This window comes from Vanellus vanellus (genome assembly GCF_965231255.1).
Source record: "Vanellus vanellus genome assembly, chromosome: Z".
In the NCBI taxonomy this organism is placed as follows: domain Eukaryota; kingdom Metazoa; phylum Chordata; class Aves; order Charadriiformes; family Charadriidae; genus Vanellus; species Vanellus vanellus.
This window is the reverse complement of record NC_138908.1, coordinates 1,704,096-1,724,270: the sequence shown is the minus strand read 5'-3', so window position 1 is coordinate 1,724,270 and position 20,175 is coordinate 1,704,096. Positions and strand designations below refer to the sequence as shown.

Below are 20,175 nucleotides of genomic sequence, written 5' to 3'. Positions count from 1 at the left end.
ATAAAGATTTAGGTTTTTTCACTTTCTTTTTTTACAGTTTGGTTGAAGGGACCATTTCACAGCATCAGAAAGTCATGCCACAGACAGTTCTTCTGAAGACCTTTTGGCTGGGAAGCGAAACCTCAGTGCTTTTTACCAAACACATAAATATTCTAGCAGATTGGGTCATACATTCCCAGAGAGAATTGAACAGACAAAATGATGTGAGTATGAATTTTATACTTTAAAATAATGAAGACCGACATATTTTTTTTTAGAGGAGTTCCTTTGTTCATTCCTTTGTGAGGAATTATATGTAAGTATCACAGCTGCTTGTTATAGCTGCCTTTTGTTGTGAAGCATGCTGGTTTTTGCTCCACTAAAGGAAATGAATTGATCCATAAGATTCTCATATTGATCTGTAGAGAAGAAACGAGTCATGAGTAGCTTGTTGGCTACATTCAGATGTTCACGTGCCCTTACCAGCAGGTATTACTGTAGTCATTAGGGACACCAGCTTAACACATCCTGTCAAACAATAAGGTGTAACGAAAGAGGTGATTATCTTATTTTATAGTGATTGTATTCAGAAAAAGTTGGAAGGAGAAGGTAAAAAAAACTAATAGTTTTTTGCCATTTTCCACAGATATACATTATTTTATATTAATAAATGCCCCAGTTTTCTTCCCAAGTCCTTTAGTTTCATTTGGTATCTTCCCTAGGTCTTTTCATAAAAATGGAATTGAAGGCAACTTAATTGCTGTTCTGTGACCTGCTGACCAGCAGGACATTGACCTGAAAGATACTGAGTGTGCTCTGTACCACCTCTTTCTTTTCAGAAGCCAGAGGCCTTGTAAAACATCTTTGACTTCTAGATTCTCACATAAAATACAAACTTACTGCTGTCTCTGCGTTCTCTTTTAAATTATTGTGAAAGCACAGAATAAATAGGTACTTCATTCACTTTTTCAATACAATAACAGAACAACAATAGAAAATCAAGTATTCCAGAGAAAAAAGCACTTTCAATATAATACCTAGTAGTTCTTCATTATGTTAAGAAAGCAGAAAGATTAAACATAATGAGAGCTTCACTCATCTTACCTAGCCAGACCTCCTACCTTTTTTGGGGGCTATCAAAGCAAGACATTCTGAAACAGTGCTGCCTTTTATCCTTGGTCAAGATATTAAAAAAGTGCCTAAAATTAGGCTTCTATACCCATATTTATATTTAAACAACCTACCTTTTCAAAGGTACTGAACACCAGGCTTGCATTCAGTTGGTGTCAGTGGCCATTCTGTTTCTTTGGAAAATGGGACTGCTTTCATATGTTTCCTGGTGTTGAATCTGCGGTTTAAGTGTAGACACCATTTCCTTTTTTCTACTATGCCTTCTTTTGACAAGTTCCAGCCATACCTTTTTTATAAAGCATTCTTTGCATAAGCAGAATAATCACTTGTGTCAGATAGAGTGTAGTACATACATGAAAAATAAACTTAGAGGAAAGAATAAAACATCATAAAACATAGATACCTTCCTCTTGTTTAGGTTCTATTTTCTTTATATACGTATATATAAGAATTATACTTTCAGCACAGAACCCAGGTGCCTATCGCTTTCCTGCTTTGATCTTATGCACTGTAATGTACAATATCCCTGCAGATATGAATTTTAGACTTAAAAAGCAGCTTGTTGCCTCATAATACCTGTAGTTTTGTGTGTTCATTCTTACAGCCTTATTCTTTAACTTCATATTTATATATTTCATTTTGTTTCCCTCTGCATTTTTTTGCAAAAATAAACTCTAAACCAAAATACTGTATTTTTACATTCAAAACTTTTCATTGTCCCTTTCCGCACTCTCAATTTTGTTATACTAAGACTTGATGTACTGATTTTCCCATATATTCAGAGGCTCCATTTGAAATTCCATGACCTAGTTGAAAAGGTTATTCAGAAAGCCAAAGAAGTCGATTCTCCCCAGCTGTGCAGGCAGATCTGTGTTTTCTTTTCTCCTTTTTTTATTATTTTATTCTAAATAAAATCACAGTATTTCCATGTCATTTTAGCATATTGGGTACAAAATTTTCCTTCCTATCTTCAGTTTAAGAGTGTGAGTCATTTTTACAAGTTTTGTTTTTTAAAAGCTGTTTGCTTAAAAGGCAACACATTGGCAAGAAGCACGTAAGGCCATTCAGAAATGTAAATGAAATGAAAAGAACGACTTTGGGTATTCTTACTATCTGCACGGGCACAGAAATTAAGTGTTTTATAGCACAGTGTAAAGGGGTGACTATGTTTCCGAGCTTACACAAATGTGTTAGCTTGTAGGAAGAATCAAACATACCAGTTGTGATATACCAAACTTCCATGCAATTGTCCAGTGAAAATATCTGTAAATAAAAACAGATGAATAGTTTAATTAAATTCTTTTTTGGGGCATATCTAACAAATTCTTTTCTAAGTGGGCTTAAAAGCGGCAATTATTTATTTATTTTTATTTTTAGCTTCTTAGAAGCAGATTGTCTTTCTTGTAGGATTCAAAGAGATTGCAACAAATCAGCACTAGAGTGGAGTATATGTTTCCTCTCTTGTAGTGCTTATTTATTGCGAAATTATGGTTTATATATGGGGGGGTGGAGGTGAGGTGTGTATTTCACTTTCCAGGCTTATTATAACCTACATGAGAAAAAAAGAAAAACAAAGAATGAAGCTATAAAGACTTAAGTTGCATATATGAGTGAATTTGTTTTCTTGTGTTAGATAGAATTTACTTTATCTCAAAAGTACCAGAATAAATTAGTAGCAGGAAATTGGTTGCCCTCACTCATCTATGTGTTAATCTGCTGGGAAAACTTTGTGGAATAAAACTGATACACTGTCCTTGTAGTTAAAATGCACCGCCAAAGAACGTAGAAGTTTTTCTATCACTTAAGATCTTCAAATCAATATTGAATATAATTTTAATATAAATAATGTTTATTATATATTATATATATATTATATACTATTTAAATAGGTTTGAAGAAATTCCCAGTCAACATTCCTTGAATCAAAGCTGTTAATTCAGTTTTAGAATTTACAAATGAGTGTCTATATTGCTTATAACACTTTGAGTAGCATCGAGCTATTGTATGGCTTTTCACAATGTCACAAATGGTATCAGAAATGCTTTTCATCCGTGATACTGCTGGTGTTTTGTTTTTTTTTAAAAGCTGTCTTACATAGCCTGACAAAGGAGTGAATAAGGCATTTATTCAATTTTTTAGTTGCATCATCTTGCATATTTCTAATTTGTTTTCTTCCATGTTTCAAGTATCGTTTCCAGGTATAAATTTATAGAATTAAATGTCTTTTTGGTCTATGTGTGACTTCCAATAGCTTTCTCGGAAGTATGTTTTAGGCACTTCATGAATACTGCATAACACTAAAAACATTTACACCACATGAAAAAGAACTCTAAAGAACAACTCTAAAATAACTCTGTAATTCAAAGTAAAAAATTTAAAATTAATTTTCCTATGACTTAAAAGCTTCCCTATAAGAACTTTTATGTGTACTAAAACACACTGTGAAACTTCTGTCACTGTAGCACAGTACTTGACTTGGCAAAATATTAAATGGAACAGCAATGTGGAAATTGCATTTGTTAAGCTGGCAGACAGTTGTACTGATGTGACCTTTGGATGCTAACACAGTCAGCACCCTCTTCCCCCTTCAGTGGTTTTCTCGGTGAGATAGCTTTGATCTCAACAATAAGAACTAGGAAGAGAGGTTTGGGGGGGGGGGGAAGTTTAACTGGATCTTACTTATTTTCTGTGCATGATGTAGTGGGTTGACCCCAGTTGGCATGTAAGTCCCCACCTGGCCACTTGCTCACCCACCCTGCAGCGGGATGCGGGGAACAATTGAAAGGGCAAAAACTCATGGGTCAAGATAAAGATAGTTTAACAAGTGAAGCACAAGGAAAGCAAAATGAGGAATTCATTCACCACTTCCCACGGGCAGGCACATGTCCAGCCGTGTCCTGGGCAGCGAGGCTCCATCACCTGTAGCCATTACTTGGCAAGGCAAATGCCGTAACCCCAAACATCCCCCCTGCCTCCTCCTCTCCCCACCTTTTATTGCTGAGCACAACGTTTGCATGGCGTGGAACGTGCCTTTGGCCATTTTGGGTTGGCCGTGTCCCCTCCCAGCTCCCTGCACACCCCCAGCCCTCTTGCTGGGGAGCAGAGTGGGAGAAGGAAGAGGCTGTCGCGCTGGGCAAGCACTGCTCAGCCGCAGCCAGAACATCCCTACATCATCAACCCTGTTCGAGGCACAAATTCAAACACAGCACAGGCTATTATGAAGAAAGTTATCTTCATCCCAGCCAGACCTAGTGCACTTGGTTTTGTAAGGAAGAATAATACTACAGTTCTATTAAGAATCTTTTCAGCACAATTTGAAATATGACATTTTGTAGTAGTCCATTTTTCTGAGGAATTGTAAAAATACATTATTTATGGGGAAGAGGGAGAGACTTGAATAGTTTATAATATACCTACAAGAATCATGTTCTTGTTTGCCAGTTTATAAAGAAGGAAACTGTTAAAAATAAATCAGATTCAAGTTTGATTAAAGATTGAAGTATTAAGCAATAGAACCAAAATCAGTGGTTTCTGAGTATTCTCAATTTTTTGTTAATTGAAGGCTCGTGTTCCAATGACCACTGGTCACACCATTATCTAAATTACAGTATAAACAAAAACTCTTATTTAAATGTGTTTCTACTTAATCCAAAATTGCATTTGTTAATAAAATAGCAGTGCATGTCATTTATATGGGTAACTTGTTATTTCATATCCAGGAATAAGAGTTCCCATACAATGTTCTGAATATTGCTTTTCTGTGTGTACAAAAAAATCAGGTGGCTCCTGTGCATTTACTTTTTCACTGGTTAATATACAGAGATCACCTAGCTTTGTAAGACTTTATTCTTACATTCTAAAAATAGTTACTGAACATTTTTCTTCTTTGTTGATATTTTTCTCTTTACGTTAGTTTGGTAATTAAAAAATAACATCTAAACTTCAGAAAAACTGCAGCTTTAAACCAGCAAGAGAGTTGCAAAGCAGTAGAAGAGACTTCTTTTTAAGATTTTAGCATCTTGAGTTTGATAGCAGAAGCTATTAATGTGCACAATGATGTTTTGTCATACATGGTAGGAATTCCAAGTGGAAATGCTTGCTTCTTTTTCCTTTTTAGTATTGCATGTGTTTTCATTACTATGTTTGTATTGTTTTGTGGTTGAAAATGAAAATATTTTTAAGAAGTTAGTATTTAAATATTTTTAGAACAGATGATACATCCTGTAAATTAGAGCATTTCGCCCTCATTTGTTGCATTGAACCATTTATTTAAAAATATTAAGGAGAAGCTCTTGGTTTGTACTACTGTTGTTTTACCAAAATGTCAAGCAAGCCTACACCAGTTGGCAGTATCTGGTTTGTCTTTGTGCAGAGATACTAAGCTGCACAAACGTACTTGCAGCTAGCGTATCAGTCACACTTAATACGCAGCTATATATCTGGCTGCGAAACATTATTAATACTTGCAGTATTAACAGCCATTACTTCAATCTGCTGCCTCAAGGTCAGCTTTCGCTCCCCACCCCTGTCCTTGAAAATATTTCATAGATGAAGTAATACACTTGTAATTTAGAAATAAGAAAAAGAAAGTAAATACTTGTGCTTTACATCTGTATCTACCTCAGATTACATCTGTATGTCCTTGATCCTGTCACTTACCTCCGTTAAAATTGTGCTTATTTGCTACTTTTGTGTAATTTATTTCCTGCAAAGAACTATTGATGGAATTAAATTATTCACCCAGTATTTTGCTTTGGGGTCCAATGATAAAAGAGGTATGCATACTTAAGGGAAATTTAAATGATTTCAGATGTTTTAAATTATTTCCTCAGTTTCTATTCCTGAATCCTCAGAAGGCAAGGAGTAGTGTAGCTTTTAAAATATTTAAATTCTAGTTGAAAAAAAAATATTTTCATGTTGTTGATGTGCCATATCAATGTTCTCAGTTTTTTTTACTATGAGACCCTACAGTTCATCTACAATAAAGTATTACGATACACTAAAGCAAGGGGCAAACCAAATCAAGTAGACTTTAACAGAGTAAAAGGAAGTAGGGCTGGCAGTGATTTCAGAGACCACATTCCTAACAGATTTTCCCTGGCCAGTCCTTAAAAACCTTCAGTGATGGAGTTTATACTGCCTCCCCACACCATGTTTATTTGTAGTTGTGTTTATTCATTTTCTCTTGAATGACAGTAAGTCTGTTAACTGTAGGGACAGTATTTACATAGGTTTTTGACAAACTACTTTGTAATCTTTTTATAATAAATCTCATCTGTGTCACAGTCTCTGTTGCTCTTCTATATGTCTGATTTATTGATGAAGCTCAAACTGTTTCAGTCTTTGGTGCTTTCCAGCTCCTGAGGGAATCCTATTAAATTATTTTAAACCAACCTTGAATGTATTTTATTCTCAAAGGAATATCAGACAAACCACTGACTGTGGTGTGAGAGCACAAAAAAAGACATAAAAGTTTTGCTTCCTCTGAGTAATTCTTCAAAATCTTAAGCTGACAAATGAGTAAGTACATATTCAGTTCAATTTCCCTCTTATCCCAAATTGTCCATTTTGAAGTACTCATTCTCTTTTTCTCTAGAATGCAATATATTGTCTGGTGCTCTAGTGATTCTCCAGTAGAGCCTTTGGTAGGTGTCTTTGGGCAAATGAAGTATTCATGTGTTCCTACAGTGGTGCACGTATTCTTCCAATTTGCGCATACAAATACTGAATTTTATGTCATTGTACATGTGGTCAGAGGAGCAACTTGTTTCAGAATCATTGCATAAAATATCCCTACGTGGCACAGAAAGGTGTTGAGTAGGCAGACCTGACTTTCCTTTGCACAGACTAACTCAGACACTAGTAGCAGTACTTTATACAAACAATACTGATGAACTGAAGTGCTCACATGGGTGAACAAATATGTTCGTCAATCTCAAGGTACTTTCTGGGTAGCATGATAAAGTGCTGTATTGCCTCGATGCCGCCTGAAGAAAACATGCTTTGGCTTTTTTATCTACACGTGACTATATTGTGCAGGTTGAGGGCAGAAAAAGTAAGACTAATACCCATAAGTATACTCTTTCTAAATTTTCAGCTGCTAGTCTCTTCAGAATTTTTGGTAGCAGGAGAAAGTTTCCTGATCCCACAAACTGGCTGCCAAAGTTTTATTTGTGCAGGGAACTAACACTTAGCATCCTTTCCCCTTTTGGCACAGATGTACGTGGTTAGTCACAAAAGGAGCTTTGAATTCATGATGAAATCTATAGAAAAAAGAGAATCCTAATAGCTGGGGAGAATAAGATCCCCGTAGTTGCCAAATGAAGCACAAGGTTAACTATCATAAATGCAATACTTGAAATCTTGCAGTTAAACACAACCTAGTTTAAAAAGAAATCACACTTTGTACTTGTAAGATTTGATCCAATTTTGCATGTGATTTTAGGCAGTATGTTTTCAAATAACGTGTATCTCTCCAATGACAAATCTTACTTGATGTGGCATTAATGGCATATGAATTTCGTTCACCTGGCTGCAACAGGTAGATTTTGAGCAGAAAAAGAAAAGACAGCAAAGAAGTGATGTGACAACAGAGTGGGCTTTATCTAAAGTTCTCTAGTGTTATTAATGGTACATTATCAGTGTGAATTTGTTGTACAGTGCAGGTCTATAGATACTCTCTCTTCCCCCCCCCCCCCCCCCCCTCATTTAGTCTTTCAGGTGTGAAATAGCTGGTCTATTAAATGCAGTTCTTGGAACTGTAGTGGAATATTGGATCATCTCAAGTTTGCTTATGGACAGAAATGTGTTTCATCAAATAGCTGATGATTTGGCACAGTACATAGCCATTTCATGTGATGGTGAGTGTTTGAAGTGCTTCCTGAAGTCTTTTAATCAGGTACACTAAAGTCCAAACTAAAATCCTCAGTTTACTTTTACCTTATATTTTACCTTCTGTTGCAGCTGTGCAGTCTTCTGATGTGATGTGTACATATGCAGGAAACTGTTTTGGTGTGTGTAGGTGTCTGCCTGTCTGTCCTGAACAAAGACCAAATAGAACAGGCTTTCTTATTAAAATGCCTCTAAATAAACCTCAATAGGTGTTAATGTGAAAGCAAGACTACACGGTGTGAAGAAGAAAAAAAAAAATCTTTGGAGCTCTCATGTCAGTTTAAGAAGAGCTTTAAGCGTATCATAATAAAGTGTAACCTCAGAGATGCAATTGGAGACACCTTAGCTCAGACCAATTCTCATGTGAAATATTTCACCCCATCAGCCATAAGTCCAAAGGCTGCACCAAACTCTTTGACTCATACAGACTTTGAATGAAACATTTCAGTGTCTCGTTCAAAATCATTAGTCTTAATGAACTTTATTTGGGGGGTGGGGAAAAATTCCAGCTAGCCTCATGAATCGCTATTGTTCCTCTTCATTAAATATACTAGAGAAAGAGAAATGTCAGGACTCAAATGGACCATTATCATTTAACATGCCGTGTTGGTTGAGGTATCTGTCCTTTTAGCAACAGGGTATGAGGAATTCAAAAAACCAAAAAAATTAACTCAGAAAAACTACTGAATGTTTTTAATTGCACTTTCAAAATTAATTCCCACCAAAGCTTCTCAAAAGTTGTGTTTCTGCTTTGATTGAGTCTACAGATCAATTAATGTATGAGCACTTCTTAGCAGAACAGAATATTCCCTCGATACAGTTAAGAGTTTCTTCCTCATGGCAGACATTCCTTTCCACCTGTTTCAGTTGCTATTTTGACAAAATTATTTTGCTAGAATCAAAATACAAATATCACCCTAAGAAAAATCAGCCATTCTAGTCATTCTGTCTCCTTTTTTTAAAAAAAAAAACAAACAAGAGAGGTAGGCCTTTCTTTATATGCCTGATATGTATTGAGATAGATATAGATATATATTCTTCTGCTACTGTCTGCTCTGGGTTTTTTAAAACAGTATGAACTATTTGATACCTCTCAATGGGGTTGAAATTTGCTTACGGTCATTTTTAATGTATGATTTATAGTTCACTCTGCATTACTTGCAGATTTCTTTGTTCATGTATTATACATTTTATCTGAATTGTGTTTGAATTGTCACTTACAGATTTTAAATGTGATCACTTGCATGACTTCCTAAATAAATAATTTCATTCTCAAAATTAAGGTGTAACTTTTACAAGATTTTATTTAGAGCATTTTTTAAAAAAAGTTTCACATAAAAAGCAGTGCCTTGCCTTTTAAAATCTGGTGGCCATTCTCTTAGAAGCTGGTCTTGTTATCAGATGACAGATGAAATCTCTTGTAATATGAGTATTTCTGGTAATATTCATGGAGAATAACTTATGAATCTGCAACAGCAGGAAAAAAAAAAGTCTGGAAGAGGCATCTTCTAGATCACTCTAGATGTAAAGGTTTGTTATTTTAAGGTTCTTTTTCTTCCCTTTGCTTTTATCCAGATTTTTCGATATGTGAGTTAAAAATGTTCATTTGTTCCATACCATCCCTCTGGCTTCAAATGTTTGTTGCAGAAGCAGTTTTTAAAAAAATGTGTTTACAGAGGAATATAACTATTTCTAAGGAACCTCTTTCTCTTCAGAAAATAGTAAGTAGCTCTTCTTAATAACGTATCACACTTAAGTATTTTACAAGTAATTGGATTCAGTAAAATCTTGTGGTCTAAGGTCATGCTCATTGCATGAATTGTCTTCCACCTGTAGATAGACTCTACTGCATTTAAATGTCTTTTGGCCCAAGATCTGGGTTCAAAACAATGATTTTTCTTGCCAGAGAAGTTGTATACCTGATTAATCTGTTTACATGCAGTTAACATGGAAAATCACAATGAAAGCTTTTTAAAAGTCTCTGATGTAAATACTTTATTGCAATATTAAATTTGTAATTAAGTAAAATGCCCAATATATAGTGTGGTTTTCCTGGGATATCTTTTCCTTCAGGTTCTTTGAAGAGGTGACAGTCTATTATTCTACTGTGTCCAAGTATTTGTTACATACTAGATTTTATTATTTTGAACCACAGTGTATTCTTGTGAATTTCTCCTCTTAAAAAAATTATCCTACTTGCAAACCTTTTCCTGCTTTCAATCACAAATTGTGATAGTTGATGAGGAAGCACATGATGAAAGCTGGGAAAGAAATTCTCAAAACCAAGACTGCTGGCAGGATGCAGGCAAATCAGGGAGATCACACAGTAATGACATGCCCTAACTTAGAGCCTTGTTTCAGTAATCTTAATGCTAATGACTAATCAGAATATGGAATCCATAACTGTTTCTATATGGCCTAAAATTCTACAGGTAGAGGCAAAAACCCCCACATTTATACGTTTGTATATTTTCCGTACATAAGTTTTCCTGAATTTTACAGGAGTTTATTGTGAACAGAGATCATTGTTTATTAATACATCATGTTTAAACAGAGCTTGAGCAAAAGACTGTCAGAATTTTAAAAATAAACCAACTATATATCTAATATTTAACATATGTTGCCAACACATATGCAGCAGCAATTGCTATTTTTAGTATTGCCATGACTACTGATCACTCTCTGCAACTACTTAAATGTAAATTTTTGTAGTGCTTGAAACAAGTTCATTTGCTTTTTGTGGCTTTCCTTATCATTACTGTTCTCCCTTTCTTGTTCCATACAGTAAGTATTGATGATTGTCCAATTTTGTCAGCTCTTCTTGTACAGCGTGTTATCAGCTAGGCTTTTCTATGGGTTCAAATAGGGCCCTCCTTCTCTCTGGGGGTAAATGTACAGTGAGGGTGCAAGTTAAGGTGTCCCTCACCCATTGCAAGTTACCTGCAGAACCTACAGTGGTCCGCTAGATACTCTCAAAGCCTTCTTTAATATCTTTCTTCAGATATAACCATTGTGTAATCCTTGAATGAGTCCCCTCACTGGACTTTTTCCTATGCTTTTACCAAATGGTAGAAACTTGTGTGACTTTTCAATATGAGCGCTATAGTTGGGTTGAAAGCTCTGTATTCCTGGAAAGAAACCAAAATGTCTACAACGTCCAAAGCTATCATAATAATGAGAGAGCACCTGAGAGATAACTAGCTTATTGTCTTCATAATGCTCAAAGGCTTAATCCAACCCTTCATCTTAGAAAAGATGAAAGAAGGGAGTGAGTATTTCTTCACCAAGTTGCTCCCTGAGTTTTGCTCCCTGGGTTGGTAGCAGGAAGCTTGTAAATACTTTAAGTACCTGAGAATCAATTAGCTTTACTTCAGTCTTATATCCAGCTAAAGCAGTCAAAATTTTCTCAGCTGCCAAAAATCCAAGAGAGAGGTCTAGAATTTCCCACTTGCTTGCTCAGACACAACCCACTTGCCTCTGAGACCAGCATGAAGTGTGTATTACAGGAATATGAAAAAGATTGCAGAAGAAAACTTTAATCTATATATGCAATCATATTTTTAAAAACTTAGATACAGCAAGCTGTGGGTGGTGGATGACTGCTTTGCATGAAGTGCAACAAAAGAAAATGACTGCATTTTAATTTACTTTATACAAAGTCATTGAAAATGTTACTTTTGCAACAGGTTTGTTCCTATTCGCCTGCTTTACGAGAGGTAGGGATGCACGAGACAAGGAAAATACAGAAAACAAAGAAAAAGAAAAGGAAAATAGGGCAACAGCCATGCCCCGAGTCTCAAAGGGCATTACAGATGCTAAATGGTGATAAGCAGAACCAAGTCAAAGTGCTGCCTGATCTACCGTAAGTAATACCTATAACATCACCAGTTTTATTCTGCTTTGGGGGACAGCTTCTGACCTGACACATTTCTTGAACTTTCTATGACCTGTTTTGTTGTCTACAAATTACTGCAACCGACAGAAAGCTCCATTGTAAACCTGTAACACCTCTGGGCTGGGGTTCCCCCTTTCTCCCCATCCTCTGGCTCAGTGTATATGCAGACTGATGTAATTATATTTTCCCAATATTAAATTTAAAGTGTACATAGAGAAGTTGAACTGTTCATAGAATTACCTTTAAAGAAAGTTTAATTGTGGGTAATTTCATTTTATTACTGTTTTAAGTACAGTTATAATTAAATGACATAGAAATTATGTAATTAAGACATTTCAGAAAGAACTCTGAAATGGATAGATCTAAGTATGCTGTATGTACACATTTAAAAGCATTAAGTACATATACATCATCTTAAAATATAAAATAGTGATTTCAGACATGTCCCCTTTGCTCTCTTTTCAGTGACTTAATCTTTAATAAGTGCCCTCCATTGACAAGGAAGCTTAGAACAAAAGCAGAAGTTGAGGCTTCATACACCAAAGAGAATTGCTACATTTTGGCTGAAGAGTTACATTTTTACAGGAGAAATACTAAAGGTATGCTATATATCTAATTTATCTCAAGAACTTTATATGGCTAGAATCGACGGTTTCAGGTTTAAAAATCTTGTCCTGATGCATGCTGAACTGAAATGATGGCTTACGCCCAAGAATTATTTTCTTATGGTTTGTGTTTCATTTTTCTGATGTCTGTTTAAAAGGAGGAATTGTATATATGGTGGAATAAAGCTGCCTTCTTTATTCCCCTCCCCCTCCCAGATATTAAATACAGTGTACAGCTTGTGTGAGCTCATTCCAGTCTTGCCCGCCTTACTTTGCTAATCCACCTCAACCTGTGCTTGGTAGGATCAACGTCTTCTGATTTGAAAGTATAATTCAGTCTTCATCTCTTTCAGTCCTAGACATTTTGTGAACAAAGACTGAGGAGTATGCTATGTTACATAGCTGTGTTAAGCATATGGACTGTTTTCTTCCAGGCATTCAGCCCAGACTATGAAAGGCATTTGGCTTTTGTCTTAGCTATACTGGAACCCAAGTACCTAAGGAATAAAACGGCACTGCAGTAATTCATTCGGTTCCTACTTATTACACAAATTTAATAAATTGTACTTTACATGAGCATTTACCTGAACAGAATTACTTGCTGGAACTACTTTTTGTCATCTTCATCATCAGAAATTTACCTATATCGCTTAAAACGCAACTATATTAACAATGACACCCAAGAGAAGGCTTAGAAAAAACTGGAAAAAGCAAGCTGGGATTGTTCAAAAAAATTAAAAACAGAATTGTATCACAAACACTAAAGGACAAAAAAACCCTCATCCTCTTTTGGGATTTAAGAGAGCTTCAGTAACAGAGCCAGACCATGCATTTTTAAAATTGGTTCCCTTTCTCTATATTGCTTTTGCAAGTAAAATTGATGTGAATTATTACATGCTGACTTCTACAAAGAAAAGTGAGCTGAAGGACTAGGGCAAAAAAAACCCCAACCTGACTGCTTTTTCTCTATTCTTCCCCTGCCAAAATTGCAAGTAGTATCTTCTGTTGAAAGAATGAGCATGGAGCTGACAGATTTACATAGTGAAGGTATTAATATAACAAAATATACCATGTAAATCTCATCACAAAGGCTGAGAGATTTAGCCTGAGATATTTTTCATTTCTAAGATGTTTGTTGCATCATCTTTTACCTGGCATCAAGATTTTCGTCTGGCTCTTGTTCAAACCTAATCATTTAGTGAAAGCAAAATAGCGTTTAGAATGGGTCTGAAGTTTTTATCATGCAGAAACTAATGGTGTCTTTACATGCAAACAGCAGTTCTCAGTTGCTTGCTGTTCAATTTTTCACACTTACTTCAGCTTTACGTGGTACTAAGGCTTGGGATTCTTTTTCCAGAGGATTTTCTTTATTATTATTATTATTATTATTATTATTATTATTATTATTATTATTAAGACCCCTTCATTTATTTCTCTCTCTTCCCCCCTCCCTTGCTACTGTAGCCAAGTCAGACAGCCTATTGAGAAACAGCAAACCATCTGTTAACGGATTTGAAGTTCTGAATTATACTTGAGTGTGTAGAGGCACTCGTGCTTAGCCAGAAACATTCATTTGAATTAAGCTATAAATGCTGTGTAAAAAGAACCATACATTTTAACGTAGGTTCATGAATAAATTTAAGGGAGGGCAACTGCACTCTAAAGTTTTATTGCTTCAAAACCCAGTATTTTTGGTGTTCTGTGATCACTTGGTGCTTTTATAGTGTGATTGAAGCTTTAAACCTTGAACTGGGGGGAGATAATTCCTGTGTTAAACCATTTGCAATACAATTTCATTGCTGGATCTCTGGTGGAACAGAAGCTCTGTGGGTATTTTTGAATTTTCTTAAAAGATGGTTAAACAGGATAAAGGAAAATCTTACTCGTTATTGAATTTTCTGGCATATAGCCAGGTCTCCTAGTTCCAGGCACTTTGATTATTTTCTTTAGTTGCTATCTTGCCTAGTCTAGTGTAATCTATTAATTTTTTATGGTAGGAGAGACAGCCCTGCATAGAGCTTGCATAAGAAACAAAGTGGAGAGATTGATTCAGCTTCTGTCTTTCCCTGGAACAGACATTAATGCTAAAGGTAAGTTATTGAATTTCTCTACAGAACTAAGAAATTAAGCCAGATAAAGAACAGTATTAATTTCTATTTGGTTATAAAGTTTGTATTTGTACTTTTAAAACTGTCTTTGTTATTTTAAACAACACAAAATGAGGACTTTATAGCAAAAATTGAGGAAAGGTTAATTTATAACTAAAGTGCGTTTTAACATCACATTTTCTATTGATTTTTAAAAATGCCATTTAATTTTTTCAGATGTTTTTCAATAGAATTTCTTCTTTTGAAATCACAAGCTGCCACTGTAGCCATGATGAATACTAAAAAGTAAAGTGTTTTGCTGTCTAATAAATTACATTATTAACATTTTAGTGCTACTTCTGCTGTTTTAAAACTTCCCTTGATTTATAATTCAGACTATGCTGGCTGGACGCCTTTGCATGAAGCCTGTAACCATGGCAGCACAGTGTGTGTCCGTGAAATTTTGCAGCGTTGTCCAGAGGTAGACCTGCTCAGTCAAGTGGACGGGGTGACTCCTTTGCATGATGCACTGTCAAATGGACATGTAGAAATTGGCAAGCTGCTACTTCAGCATGGGGGTGAGTGCATTTATGCTAAACTGGTTTAGGGAAATTATACACTCTTCTGAGTCCATATGAAGTTCGTGGTGTTTTTCTTAATAGTTGCTTAAAATAAAATGTTATTATGAAATATTTATTTTAAAATATTTTTAAGCCAAGCTGTTTTGGTCACAAGAAAAATAATACTGTTTTCACACTTATCTTGATCAGCTGAATATGAAATTAACCAGGATTTTCACTTTTTTTTCCAATATGGTAATGTTTTTATTCTGCATTTTACACCATATGCATTGTAACTATATTCTCCAAACTCATTAATGAAGATAAAGATTACCTAGTCACCAAGCAAAGCTAAGGATTTTCTTTTGTTTTGATGTATTTTTACCACGATGCAAAAATAGATCAGTAAATCTCTATATAATCATGTATTTCAACATAAATTTGTTCAGCATTTATGAAAATTAATGTGATGGTCTTTGAAGAACACAATTAGCTTGGTAATTAGTTTAAGAAAGGAATCTATATTGTAATTGTGATAACTGCTGTTTAGGGATAATAGTGGGAGGGATGCCTTAGTTTCTAAAAAAAGATACATTGCCCCTTAGGCAGACATATGATAAATGTTTTGAACAACATTTTTTGTTCAGTGACGGGGAACTTGTATCTTGTCTTGAAATATACTGTATCAATATAATTAACTTAGCATATTTTTAAAAAATCGACTGCAAAGAACAGTCTTGGATATCAACTCTTCCTTTTTTTAATTCGTTTACTAAAATATTTGTGATATCCTTGCCATTGACCTACTGTGTCAGTTTAATCTCTGTGCATTATATGCTGAGTCCAGATTTTCTCAATAAAAATCGTTCTGTGTATAGCCATGAGGCAGAAGAATGCACAGTGTTTAGATGGCCTATTACTTAATTAAGGTAGAGAAACAAAATTTTATTTCATTCTTGGCATAGGACCCTCTGTATTTACAGTCTTCTCCTGCCCCCTAAAGGCTATTTCTGTGTCTGCTGTGCAAGGACTGCCTCATAATCAATACATTCCTCTGCAGTTCTACCTCGGTGTTTGCTGAGCTTCAGTTCTGTGGCTCCCAGGTGTTTTATATATCTACTGAACCATGTATCTGACATGCCAAGCCAATAGCTGGGCTCAGTTCAATCGCTCTAAGTGATGCAATAGCCGATATTGTAGTAAGCCCAGCTCCTCAATTGGAAATGGCATTGCACTGACAGATGTGCATTTTTCCTGGGCTATTGTGAAGAATAGGTAGTGGATGATCCTGTTGTCCTAGGGGAAGAGCTCTACTTGCACTTGCATTCATCAAGGTTTTCTGGCAACTCTAAGGCTGCGTGTACCCTGATCTTTGCCTTTGTCACACTCTGCGTTTCGTCCTGTCAAATAGCTGACAAGACCATGGTAGAAAGCATGTTACCCATTCAGTGTGGATTTACTCAGCTCAATAATTTAGAACACATCTCTGCAAAAACTTTTTCCACTTTCTGTCTCTGAAAACCTTCAGCTTGCAGAAGTTAATTGTATTACATAATCAGTGATGGAGTAAAACAATACAGTGTTAATCACAGCAAAATTGAAACCTCTAGTACGGATATATAACACAGTGGATTACCTTTTGTAATTAAAATATATTTCTGAAAATGTATTCATGTTAAAATGGCATCATTACTTTAGCATAGTAACACAAATTTATGAAAGAAGATTCCTGATGTATTCATCTTTGAAAAACACACCTGTAGTGTGTTAACTGCCTTCATTTTTTCTTACTGGTGTGGTCTTTCTTAAACTCATCGAGATATCTGCAAACTGTTTAAATATTAATAGTTCCATTCTACTAATAAACAGGAAATACTGTAAGAATGTAGTGTAATCTGAACAAGTAAAACATGTCCCATTTAATTACTTTAAGTCTATTTATTAGAGTAATTACTTTTTGCACTTCAGAAATCTGTTAAGACCAAATTTTGAAACTCAGTTATTAAGGGGGAGTAGGATTCCTACCTCAGTAGTTTACCTTGCTGCATGACCTGGGACCAGGTTGACCACACCATCCAGAAAAGTAAAATAAAGACCATCATAGTAACGTGCCTTTAATTTGGAGTCATTGTCAGCAAAAAAGCTGGTCTGTAAAATATGTAATAGAATTTTAAAACAGTAATAACATTACATTTTTACATACTCTGTGTATCGTTACTTGAAATTTTAGGTTGAGCAACATTTCAATTTCTTTTCTGTATAATAATCCTTGGCTTTCAACCTAGAAAACTGGGAAGAAAATTAAGAAAATATTGTAAAGAAACTGTTACAAAGGGTCTTTCACAATGTTCTAGATTGTATTGCAAATGTGTAACTCATCAGTTACATCGACATAACTTAGTACAAAAAGGAATTGAAGCCGAGTCCTAGCTTCTGGCAAAAAACAAACTAAAATCTTGTTCGGCTGCCAAATCGACTGTGCTGTTACTGCTAATGTTTATATTTTCCCTGCAGGACCTGTCCTTCTACAGCAGAGGGACTGCAGTGGAAAATTGCCACTGGATTATGTTGAGTCCATACCAGTAAAGGAAGAACTTCTGAATGTTGTCCATCCAGAAGAGAACATTGAAAGCTTCTATGAACGCACAGAACAAGATTTTTGCAGTCAGCGAAGAGAATTGTGGTTGATTTTATTTAATAAGATGCTGCTGAATTTTTGTTCAGTTTATAATCTGTCTTCACCCTTTACTTTAACTCTCAGAGAGGTAGCTTGTTCAAAAGTACTTCCAGTAATGGCTTGTGATAACTATAAGATGAAAAATACGTTTTCTGCAGATTGGTTAGTAGATACGTATTTTAGAGAGGTAGAAACTTTTCAAAAGCTACCACAGTTTCTTCAAGAAATATCTGCAAACATGTTTTTTTTCCCTGGAGAACAGATGAAGGCTTTGTTAGCAACTCTGGAAACTATGGTTGAGGCATATCAGCTCTTTACTTAAGTCTTTTTAACAGTTAGCTTCCAAACTGGTCGTATGTGTTGAATCTTGACCGTTAACCCCTGGTATTGGGCTAAATTTTTTCTGGGATCCAAAGAAGTACAAATTTCATGTCCCTACACGAGCCCTACATGTTAGTATCTCCCATGTTGTTGATATTTTCCTCTACCAGAACCTGGAAGTCAGATGCATTGATGCAGTGCGTATTTTAGGCAACATTTTTCGAACACCAATGCCTTCTAGTTGTCTGACAGATCCGGATGCCTGTGACCACCTCAGAAGGGTGCTATATTGTTTGCACCAAGTTAAACTTTGTATTTTCTGTCCTGGAAATCTTTGTTACCCACACAAAGGCATGTGGAAAATCTTTCTCTCCCTCATCAGCACCATGGTGCTTGTGGTCACGTTCATTTATGCAGTGACTGACTTGAGGACACTAGCACAGACACCCAGGTGATTTCCAGAACTCCAGTGGGTAGCGCTCACTCGAGCTTTAAAATCATCAGGTCACCTTGCTGCTCCCCAGGCCAGTGATGCTGCGAAGGGCCAAATCCACCCTCAGCGTAATGTATGGTGTCCTTGGCTCTGCTCTGAGTCGTGTTGGCTCGCAGTAGTTTGATAAATCCGTTACACTAGCAGTGTATAAAATGATCTGGTAACACTCCTGGGATTCCCTCAACTAAAGATGCTGGTGGAAGCAGTGGCACAAATCTAGTTATGTTGGCAGGGGAATTTACAAAGGATTAGACGAGGCAGTTCAAGTACGTACTGGGTATCAGATTCTGACATTAAGTATGGATCTCCTTAAAAATTACACCCCGTTTAATATGAGAATTTTGTTCTCCATTCTGTGAATACATGCAAACTACACACGATAAATCCTCTAAACTAATCCTCTAACCTAATTTAGGATTGTCTGCTACGTATTCTATCAGATGGTCCTTTTAATTAATTAAGAAAAAGAGGAAATCCTGTGCTGTTCTTTAAAAGTATTGAGGCTCATGAGGCAGCTGAACCACATAATTGTGCTGCGTGGGGTTGGGGATGGGGAAGAGTTACATGTTTTGGAAAGTTCCTATTGCATGTTTGTGCAGCAACAGCTACTCTTCCTGCCTTGCATCTTTGTAGAGATCCAGTGCCAGAGTCATTTCAGAGTAGGGTCTGGGAAGAGATACTCTTTTAAGACAAGTTTATCCCTTGCCCTTCCAAGGGAAGAGAAGGAAGTGCTGCTTTAGAGTGAGGGCACCTGATTTTTTTTTCACAGATTCAGTAATAGATCAGGAATAATTTAAAATCTTAGCCTTCAAAAGGAAGGTACTAATTAGCAACGTTTCCAATTCGTCTGTAATAGCAATTTATAATATTAAAAAAAGAACCCTAAAAGAAAGGGTGTGGATAATAGCTGCTTCTGAAATTGATGTTGCTTGACTAGAGGGAATAAGTTACATCGATGCAGCTGGCTTGCCGCACATTAAAACTTCCATTTAGCCTTTCTGCAGCTGAGATATATGATCTCATAGCAATTAATCCACTGAAGATGCTCAGACTGAGTTGGTCTTGGAACCAGACCTACATTACAAATGTTCAGTGTTTATTAATGACTGACTGTTATTTTTATACATGCATGCAAGAACAGCCTGGTCTAATAGAATAACGGGTCAGCGCGTGTTGGATTTGGTTCTGTTTGTGCACTTTTGATTTTTCTGTATTAAGAAAGCAACACCAAAAAAAATATTTACCAAGGGTAAATCATGCTTGACCAATCTGATAGCTTTCTATGATGTTATAACTGGTTGGCTGGATGAGGGGAGAGTCGTGGATGTCATCTACCTTGACTTTAGCAAGGCTTTTCACACTGTCTCCCATAACATCCTCATTGGGAAGCTGAGGAAGTATGGGCTAGATGAGGTGACAGTGAGGTGGATTGAGAGTTGGCTGCGGGACAGAACTCAGAGGGTTGTGATCAGCGGCACAGAGTCTAGTTGGAGGCCTGTAGCCAGTGGTGTCCCCCAGGGGTCAATACTCGGTCCA

General features: G+C 36.1%; 1 protein-coding gene across 1 annotated transcript in view; it reads left to right on the top strand.

Moving 5' to 3' along the window:
- The window catches only part of SLF1 (SMC5-SMC6 complex localization factor 1), a gene marked incomplete at its 5' end in the record, with an annotated part of 37,596 nt that extends 19,392 nt beyond the window's left edge, over nucleotides 1–18,204 (top strand). Inside the window, 8 exons of the mRNA XM_082497882.1 lie at nucleotides 38–203; nucleotides 7,823–7,970; nucleotides 9,577–9,722; nucleotides 11,688–11,863; nucleotides 12,362–12,495; nucleotides 14,499–14,591; nucleotides 14,984–15,166; nucleotides 17,663–18,204. Of these exons, the coding sequence (XP_082354008.1) occupies nucleotides 38–203; nucleotides 7,823–7,970; nucleotides 9,577–9,722; nucleotides 11,688–11,863; nucleotides 12,362–12,495; nucleotides 14,499–14,591; nucleotides 14,984–15,166; nucleotides 17,663–18,147 (1,531 nt within the window). The 3' untranslated portion in view covers nucleotides 18,148–18,204. The remainder of the gene's footprint in view (nucleotides 1–37; nucleotides 204–7,822; nucleotides 7,971–9,576; nucleotides 9,723–11,687; nucleotides 11,864–12,361; nucleotides 12,496–14,498; nucleotides 14,592–14,983; nucleotides 15,167–17,662) is intronic.
- Between the last annotated feature and the right edge of the window lie 1,971 nt (nucleotides 18,205–20,175).